Genomic DNA, 10,000 nt, shown 5'->3' with positions numbered 1-10,000 from the left:
CTAGGGACTGATTGAGCTGTCTCCCTCTTTGACTTGGTCTTATGAAAGAGCTATTCTCGTTCCAAGAAGACTTTCTCCTTGATTCGCTTCGCTAAAATTTACATTCCCTCGTAATTACATAGTTAGAGGAAAGATGAAAAGGATAATGGATGACTGGATCAGGTGTAAAAAAGAGGAAAAATTAATAGAATAATGGATGACTGGATCAGGTGTAAAGTCCAAATAAGTATGACTAAAAATCTGGTATCATTTTTACCTAAAACACTGCATCCTCTTGAGACCCCAACTCAGGAAAGTTGGGGTCTGCCTTAGTAATCAAGGTTTTTTTGGAATTTGGAGTCGAGGGGGGGAGGGGGGGTATGGCTGAAATTTCTCATAGCGGAAAGGCAGGGGGGGATAAACGGAAAAAGAGAATCACAAGACAAATTTTGTAGATTGAATTACATTGACTTTAGTAATATGGAAAACCCAAGTTAATATTTTTGATGGTGGAAATGAGAAAACTTCAAGTAGATGTCAAGTTTTCGTCACAGCTTCGATACTGCGCCCTCCTTCCTAAACATTTTTACAATATTCAGACAATTCGTATACCCCTATGAATTAGGGATATTTAAGCATAACGTATCCTTAACATATCTGTGAACTAATCATTACTTGCTCTTTCCTTATTGAAGCCACTTCATGGTACCAACATCAACCACACTATTCAGTGTTTTCAATAATTGCAACAATGATAATAAATATTATAAGTTCATTGTGATTATTTGCATTATGAGGTATGCAGAGGTGTGTGTGTGTTTACTGGTTAGCAAGTTATACGATTGCAATTTATGTATGTGTTGCAATTTGCTCTTATACAAATTAAATACAAATTGGTGCAGAGCCAACTTTGTTATGGCTATTTTACATGGTGATTTGGGAAGTGCTGTGCGAAGAGACAACAGCTGTATGGCATCTTTTACCTCAGACAGAACCGTGGTATATTACTGCTGGAGTGCCACGTGGACCTTTACTTTTCTCGGATGAGTTTACATGCCTTATTGTGATGTTTTGTGTGTTCTTTTTGAGCCTAACCTTTTCTCTCTCTCTCTCTCTCTCTCTTCTCTCTCTCTCTCTCTCTCTCTCTCTCTCTCTCTCTCTCTCTCTCTCTCTCTCTCTCTCTCTCTCTCTCTCTCTCTCTCTCTTACATCAACTAAGTGCGAGATCTCTACCGGCGTGTTGCATTTCTCAGGGTGATAATACTAAGTTGTTGTACTTGTTTACATTATTTTCACATGTGAAGAAGGTAAATTTTCCAAATAACACCACATTACTAAATCCACAAAATTTTTATCGATAGATTCCTCTCACACTCTTCTACTCCTATATAGTGGATAAAATCCGCAATTCCAACCATGTACCCCACAATCTGGGTCCCCATAGTAAGGGAGGGCATGGAGTATCAGGGAAATTGCGGGGTAATACTTGAATAAATTGCATTAATAAATAACACAAATGTACCTTAGTTTCATCTTATAACTGTCTACTGTAAAATGGAAATAACAATTTCCACAATTTCTATATGATTTAATCACCTACATGCCGTATCATATGCACAGCGATCACACAGTTATTTTTGCATACGCTGTTTTTTTTGTGGGTATTTTGTCTATAAAAGTCTAACCTATTGACCAAGCTAACTTTATCTAGGTCTAAAGTTAGCCCTGATCCCCCTTTTTTTTAGAAATTCATGCTACTTACCTTGGTTTTTGGGAGTTTTTATTTTATTTTACATGGAGCTTCCTTATTTTGTTATGACACCTTTTGAATACATTGTCTATGTGTACAACCCTGCATCGCCATTGTATGGCTCTTACTGGAACTAATACTTCAAACTCACACATCTTCCTTGAAACTCGCTCGAAAACTCAAACTGCCAGGTTCACTAATGATAAGGTACATGAAAACGCCATGATTGGCCAGTTGATCTAAGGGTAGCTCTTATTGGCCGTCGCCTTTAAAAAACTAAACATCATGAAATTATTTTTTGATAGAATACCCTTCTTTGAATAAGTGCACATCAGGTAAACAAAAGAGACATTAGTCAATTGTTTACAAGTATAGGATGGAGGACCTGATGAGTACCGAGTGCCCTTTCCTACCATTTAACCCATTCGCGCCGGATGACGTGCTGACATGTTTCGCGGCTTTAGCGTCAGATGCCGGCTCGGGGTGAGCGAGTGGACAGCCCAGGCTCGCAGCTAGTGCACCCGAGAGTCCCAAGGCGTTAGGCTCATGCGTTCTAAAACCCCAGCATTGTGACCATTCAGAGGCGGAATCGCCCCGGCGTGAATGGGTTAAGACCTGATTGTGGGGTACGAGGGGGAATCACAGGTAAAATCAATCTTGCATGGATAGTAAAGGTTGAGAGGAATACATTGATGCCACTTTTATGGTATTTTGTAACAGTGCAACAGTGTAAAAAGTGTCCTTTGAGGGAGAGATCATGACGCAATAGGACGTCAGCCAGTAGGAACAAAATATTTCTATATTGTGATATCACATCCTCTGGTGCCAGTAGGTTTCCTTGTTTAAATACTAGCTGGGTGATGGGAGGGGAGGATGGGTCATCAAGCCTTCAAAAAGACTTGCTTGAAAGCCTCTCTTAGGGGCATATGAACAAGGGACCTGCGTCTCCTCCTCAACTCAAGCAGTTTATAATGGACCAATTTTGTTGTACTACTCTCACACCAGGCAGTTTGAGTAGTTTTGAGAGGAAAGTGGAGGGGATTCCAAACTCAGAGCTCTGAAACATGTTCAAACAAGCAAGGATAGAAAGGATTTAAGGTTGCACTTTAAACTGTCTTTGGTGTTTAGTCAGACTAGAGGAGACAGCTTGGTGGTGCTAATTCTCTCTCTCTCTCTCTCTCTCTCTCTCTCTCTCTCTCTCTCTCTCTCTCTCTCTCTCTCTCTCTCTCTCTCTCTCTCTCTCTCTCTCTCTCTCCCTCTCTCCTCTCTCCCTCCCTCCTCCTCTCCCTCCCCCTCCCTCCCTCTCCTCCCTCTCTCTCTCTCTCTCTCCTCCTCTCTCTCCCTCCCTCTCTCTCTCTCTCTCTCTCTCATTCCCTTCTCTCTTCTCTCCTCTCCCTTCCATGCCTTTCCCTTCCTTCCCTCTCAGCTTTTATTCCCCCCTCTCCCACTCTCTCTCATATGTCTTGTGTTCATTGCCTAACCACTGAAATTACAAGACAATATCACCATTGCAAACTTTTCCTTCCTTTCCCTTCATGCTTTTATCAACTGTGTCTTATTATAACAAGAGTTAACTTTTATCCAGTGAAGATGAAAGTTGCTTGTCTGTTAAGGGTCATGGTATATCTTAGCAATTTGAACACAGTTTTAACTTTCGATAGACGATGCTGATGACAGGGATTTTGTCAAAACAGCCACCTTAGCTAGTCCTTGTCCTAGATATATTTGCATGTCTTCAGTACATATATTTTTCCTGAACTTGATATTAATGGATAGTGGCATATGATCTTGTTGATGGAACTACATAAGCAGTATAATGTTAGTAATCCAGCATCTCTCCCACATTCCTGTTTGATACTTAGTGCATGTTAAACAATTATACGGAATCATTTTTTGAACGGTTACTTTAGCCTCTTGTTATATATTGCTTTTATGGATGATATTTGGAATTCAGATACATAGAAGCCAGGTACTTGAGACCATTAACACACCATATATTTTTTCTGATATTCTTTTAAGTAGATGGATCTCTTGATGTTTCTCTACTAATACTAGTACCAGTATAAGGTATCAGAGAGCAGTGATTAGCAATCATTCAAACAAGGTCAGAGTTTTTGGAGATACAAGAACATTCATCAAAGCTTTTAGAAGCCCGGCATTAGACCGTTATTTTTCCCCCCACAGGATTTGGCGAGGGGCATTTTTTGTGTGTGTGGCAGGTTGTTTTGACTTGATTTTTTTCCGAGTACAAATGGTCATTAATCAATTTTGCAGGTGCTCCATCTTTTGTAACTTTTGTTCTTGACCATCGAGGGATCTACCACAAACATGCCAAAGGTTGGAAGTTTGTCCTTGACATACCATATCAGGTCGACTGGTGGAGTAAAGAATAGTTTGCTTAACTTATATCTCTTATAAATATATACATATTAGCTAGTAATTAGCTTGACAGCTGAAAATTCCTGGTAGCTGTTGACCTTAGGTAATGATGCTCGACATGTATTTAGTATGGGTGCGTGTGTTAGCTTGTACAGCTCCGGTTCCGTGAGAGTGAGGCATTCCCGTCTCATTCCCCTCCAATGCCACGATCCCCATACTGCATAGTTCCCCCTGCCAACGTAACGCGCCGTGATGTTCAACGTCCCTGCTCTAGGCCAGTCCTTGAACTCTCTCCAGTAAAGGCAGCCAATGGTCTGGCTCACTATAATGTCTACCAAGATTTTTGAGCTGTGTGCTTGTCCTTCAGTTCCACTCTTTTCTCCTAATTTGCTCCTCTGAATACGAAAAGAACTTCCACGCTGACGAAATTCTTTCCTTTGTTTTGTTACCGATTAGTACCTCTAAGGGGAAGGCATTAGAATACACAGTCTATTTTTCCTCCCCACCCCCCTTCTCCCCCCTTGTTTTTTGGTGCATGCCACAGACCTCAAAACATGCACTGTGGCATTGATGAGGTCAGTCAGCCACCAGTACCGATTTCTGTAAGAACTATTGAATCTTATTCCAGTGTCGGCTGTGGGCCCTTGGAACACTGTGCCTAATTATATAAAGACTTTGACTTTATTAGAATTTTGTACAATATTTCAAGTGACGTAAGCAACTGAAATGTGTATATACAGTATATAGAAAGATTTATTCAACATGTAAAATAGTGTTATTTTCTGCTTTTTTTCCAGTAATCTTTTACAATTGTACTTCATCTCTGCCTTGCTCTAAAATCTTTTGGGTATCCTTGCAACAGGGCAAAAAAAAAGCTTTTTTCTTCCTGTATTTCTAACTTGCTGGAAATTATGAAACAGCAATGAAAATCTTAACTTTTTTTTTTCAAGATACGTCTGTCATCCCAAATGTTTTCAACACGTCAGATTATGCAATTGAACCTTGCAATATAAGTACAGAGCTTAACGAGAAAGCATGTCAGATTTGGTTTGGCCTGAAGACAAGCCTCCACACTCCGAGGGCATGGTAGTTGCATTGCCAACTGTACATATTTGGTCACAGCTTATTTTGAGTTTCGTTTCAGTATTGACTCACTTGGTATGATTATTCGTAAGATTATATATTCTGCGAAGGATTTTTATTTTAATTTTTTGCTTGATTTATTCTCTTTCTATTTCTCTCTCTCTCTCTCTCTCTCTCTCTCTCTCTCTCTCTCTCTCTCTCTCTCTCTCTCTCTCTCTCTCTCTCTCTCTCTCTCTCTCTCTCTCTCACACTCACTCCCTGTCTCTCTTTCTTTCTCTTTCTCTCCCCCCTCTTCCTCTCTCTCCCTGTCTCTCTTTCTCTCCCCCTCTCTCCCTCTCTCTTCCTTCCTTTCCCCCCACTCTTCCTCTCTCTCTTTTCTGAATCTTTTTCCTCTCCCTCACTCTTTCTCTCACTTCCCTCTCTTTCCCCTCTTTCTCAGTCGATCTACTTTCCCATCTTCACAAATTCTCCAAGTCCATTTCTATCGCTTTAGTTCACTTCACATGTCTTGACATAGGATATAAGATTTCCTCTTGCTTTCCATCTCTCAATGCTGAACAAAGATTTTAAGAAGAAAAACTGGTACGAGAAGTCAAACGCCCACAATGCCCCACTAAAACCCCCTCCCTTCTCCCCCCACTCCCAGGGTGCGGGAACCCCTACCACAGCGTGGACAAGACGTCCGTGCTGCAGGAGGCACGGGTGTTCAACGAGACGCCCGTCAACGTCAAGCGCAGCACGCACGTCCTCACCAAGATCCTGTACCTGCTGAACCAGGGCGAGACGCTGGCCACTAAGGAGGCCACGGACGCCTTCTTCGCCATGACCAAGCTGTTCCAGAGCAACGATCTCGTCCTCAGAAGGCTGGTGTACCTGGGCATCAAGGTGGGTGTGGGAGTTCTTTTGTTTTCCTCTGTTTCTTCTTTGTATCTCTTAACCCACTCACGCCGGATGACGTGCTGACACGTTTCGTGGTTTTCGTGTTTAATTGGATTATTATTGTTCGTTTTTTTTGTTTTTTTTTTAGTTAGTTAGTTAGCTTGGTATTTATTGTATTTTTTTTTAAACAAAATCATTGTTGATTTTGTTTTGTGTATCCTTAGAATTATTGTGAGATTGAATTAGTTTACACAAATAGAAGATATATTGATTTTTTTACTATTATTATTATTATTATTATTATTATTATTATTAAGAGAGAGAGAGAATGTGATTCTATCTATTCGGTTTAAACATTTCATGTATCTAATGATCAGTAGGATCTCCCAATTACTCTGACTTTCACTTCTCACAAACTTCAGGAATTATGCAACGTGGCAGAAGACACGATCATCGTCACCTCGTCCCTGACCAAGGACATGACTGGGCGGGAAGACCAGTACCGAGCACCCGCCATCAGGGCCCTCTGCCGCATCACTGACGTAAGTGGACGGGGGAGGAGGTGGCTTGGTATCCTATGAAGGAGGGTTCCTTGGGCTAAGTCGCCTCTCTGCCAACAGCATTGCTGAGTATTTTGGGGGCTTGTCAGAGGATGATTTGCTAGATTAATGGATATATGTAAAATTTGAGTGATCAGGAATTTATAATTATTAAAAATGAGGAATACAGCAATGTTTTTTTTTTTTTTCATATTGTTAAAACAATTTAGTGAAAAATCCTATTCTCTTGATGCTTCACTCGGTCTGTATTTCCGTGTCTTTCGCTCCCCCAGGCAACAATGATGCAGGCAATTGAGCGTTACATGAAGCAGGCCATCGTGGACCGAGCTCCGGGAGTGAGCAGCGCAGCCCTGGTATCCTGCCGGCACATCATGAAGGATTCCCCTGACGTGGTCAAGCGCTGGGTTTCGGAAGTGCAGGAGGCGCTCAGCTCCGACTGGTGAGTGGAGTGGGGTCGTCTGGGGTTGTCGGAAGGTGGATTGTAACCTTGCCTTGGGCGTATGGATTGGAAGGTCATATGTTTTTTTAACCCAAAAGTTTAAGAACTGGAAACTCAACCTGCGGCAGATAAGATACATTTTAAAAATTGACTTTAAAATTTAGAAGAAGAATTGCACAATTTCCTGAATTGTTCAGCCAAAGAAATTAAACGGCCAAAAATAATCTTGTTCAAAATATTTCTAAACTTTCATGGCCTCTTCGTTACTCTGGCAAGTTGCAAAAAGTGCTTTTGGAACCTAGAAAAGATAAGATTCAATCCAATACATCCTAAACATGCCATATTCAGATGCAAGCAACCTCATTGACACTTTTTATAAACCTTTATATGCACAGTTATCTCTCAATCCACCGATATGTTTCAGCGTGATGGTGCAGTTCCACGCCTTGGGAGTCCTGCACCAGATTCGCAAGTCTGACAAGCTGGCCGTGACCAAGATGGTGTCCAAGCTCACGTCCTCTGGCCTCCGCTCTCCCTACGCCATCTGTCTGCTGGTGAGGTTGCTTTTTCTCTCTGTGCTCGGTGGCTTGGTGCCAGGACGAGGCAACACAGCTGTCATTGTTTAGGTCCTTCTGGCTTTTGGGTTGTTGGTTTTTTCTCAGCTGGTTGTGTTTTGGTAGATTTTGGTGTTCCTGTTTGATGGAAAGGGTCTTTCTTTTCTTTTTCTTGTAATGGAGTACCAGTGCTTTTTAATTTGTCTTTCAAAGTGCCTTTTGAAAAGAATTTACTTTTTTAAAAATCAGTGCAGGTTCATTTGATTTTTTTTTTAACAGTTGAATATGTTTATTTAATTCTCTTGGATATTATGCTCAAGCTCAATCCCTCCTCCAGATCCGCATTGTGGCTAGGCTCATCGAGGAGGACGAGGCCGGTGCTGACTGCCGCCTCTTTGACTTCCTCGAGTCGATGTTGAGGCACAAGGCCGAGATGGTGATCTACGAGGCTGCCAACGCCATCGTCACCCTCAGGAAGTCGTCTGCCAGGGACCTCGCACCAGCCATCTCTGTGCTCCAGCTCTTCCTCTCCAGCCCCAAGCCTACCCTGAGGTGAGATCAGGATAGGAATTTCAGTGTTCAGGAAGTCAGGAGTGTAGCATTTGAAATCACAGTATATCATTGATTGTGTAACTAATTTAGGAGTTAGTATTGGCAAACCCTCACTGCAGCACCAATGAATTCACGAAGCCAAGTTCCGACATTTTACATCGCTCAACTTAAATGGTTCATCTTCACTATCAGCAGGAAATTGTTATTCACTCCCCTCCTCCTCTACCCCACTCCAGGTTCGCAGCCGTCCGCACACTGAGCAAGGTGGCCATGACACAGCCCAACGCAGTGACAGCCTGCAACCTGGACCTGGAAAACCTGATCCAGGACGTGAACCGCTCCATCGCCACGCTGGCCATCACCACCTTACTCAAGACCGGCTCCGAGGGGTCTGTTGACCGCCTCATGAAGTCCATTTCCTCCTTCCTCAACGACATCTCGGACGAGTTCAAGATCGTCGTGGTCGAGGTGCGTTACATCTACGTTCCGACACTCTGTTTTGCTAAGGGGATGAGGGGTCGTTTTTGGTTATCTTTCGTGAAGATTATGGGCGAGTCCAAAGAAATTTAGTACCCAAAAAACATCTGTTCATGCCTTGTGCCTAATGTGTTTTTGTATGTCTTTTTATATTTTGTTTTTCCATCTAATGTGATTGATATATAAGCAACACTGATATTCACACTCATACCCAACAGGCATTGAGGGCCCTGGCACTGAAGTACCCAAGGAAGCAGGCTGTGCTCATGGGCCAGCTGGCAGACATGCTCCGCAGCGAGGGTGGACTTCCGTACAAGGAGGCCATTGCCAGCACCATCATTACTATCATTGAGGATAATCCTGAGGCCAAGGAGAAAGGTGAGAGACCATCAGCTTAACTTTATTCATTATTTCTGAATATACTGATCGGATTTTCTTTGTCGTCGAAGGAAAGCACGAGGTGCAATATTCTCTTATTCTGTCTTGTAGGCCTGGATCACCTGTGCGAGTTCATTGAAGACTGCGAGCACACAACGCTTGCCGTGCGTATCCTCCACCTTCTGGGCCGCGAGGGGCCACGGACACGCCAGCCAGCTCGTTACATCCGTTTTGTGTACAACCGTGTGATCTTGGAGGTTCGTAGCCTGCTTGTTCTAGTGCAGTCTCCTTTCCCCGACACTTTGTTCTCTCTCTCTTTCTTACTTCTTATATTTCTGTGCTACCTCTCATTTTATTTTGTGGTTTGTATGCTTGTACTTCAAAGTGCTCACATCATTATCATCTTGCACCTGCAGAATGCCGCCGTGAGGGCAGCGGCAGTATCAGTTCTCGCCAAGTTTGGTGCCCAGTGTGAAACCCTGCTGAGCAACGTTCTGGTTCTGTTGCAACGCTGCATGATGGACACGGAGGATGAGGTCCGTGACCGTGCCACCTACTACCACGCGGTGCTGGCCACCAGGGATTCCGCTCTCATCCACCGCTACATCCTCAACCCCCCCCAGGCGAGTGTAGCTGCCTCAGTTCAGTAGATCAAGAACATTGTTTTATTTGAGGCTCTTGCTAGAAACTGGATTTGGCAACAGTGCAATTGATATTTAAGTGTGAACCTTAAAGTTGTAGAATATATGTAGATGAGGTTAGTGCATGTATTGTTTCTAAACTAATTTTTCTCTCCTTAGTTTGCCCTCCCAAGCCTGGAGAGAGCCCTCGTCCAATACTTGCGTGCCGACACCTCCGCACCCTTCGAGACGCGCGCAGTGCCCACAGCACCTCCTCCCCAAGAAGAAAAGAAAGCTCAGAACATCATGGAGGTGGCGCCACGGCAGGAGGAGCGCGTCGTGCCCACGCAC

The 10,000-nt window shown here is 43.1% G+C and overlaps 1 protein-coding gene across 1 annotated transcript in view; it reads left to right on the top strand.

The window, feature by feature from the left end:
• Positions 1-10,000, top strand: part of gammaCOP (coat protein (coatomer) gamma) — a 15,794-nt gene that overhangs the window by 715 nt on the left and 5,079 nt on the right. Inside the window, exons 2-11 of the mRNA XM_043000373.2 lie at positions 5,837-6,075; positions 6,492-6,611; positions 6,902-7,068; positions 7,493-7,622; positions 7,960-8,174; positions 8,411-8,642; positions 8,870-9,029; positions 9,141-9,286; positions 9,446-9,652; positions 9,830-10,000. The exon at positions 9,830-10,000 is cut by the window's right edge and continues 5 nt beyond it. Of these exons, the coding sequence (XP_042856307.1) occupies positions 5,837-6,075; positions 6,492-6,611; positions 6,902-7,068; positions 7,493-7,622; positions 7,960-8,174; positions 8,411-8,642; positions 8,870-9,029; positions 9,141-9,286; positions 9,446-9,652; positions 9,830-10,000 (1,787 nt within the window). The remainder of the gene's footprint in view (positions 1-5,836; positions 6,076-6,491; positions 6,612-6,901; positions 7,069-7,492; positions 7,623-7,959; positions 8,175-8,410; positions 8,643-8,869; positions 9,030-9,140; positions 9,287-9,445; positions 9,653-9,829) is intronic.

Source organism: Penaeus japonicus, unplaced genomic scaffold (genome assembly GCF_977035675.1).
Source record: "Penaeus japonicus unplaced genomic scaffold, GWHDUDI00000001_assembly GWHDUDI00000028, whole genome shotgun sequence".
NCBI lineage: Eukaryota > Metazoa > Arthropoda > Malacostraca > Decapoda > Penaeidae > Penaeus > Penaeus japonicus.
This window is presented reverse-complemented; position numbering and strand designations above follow the sequence as displayed.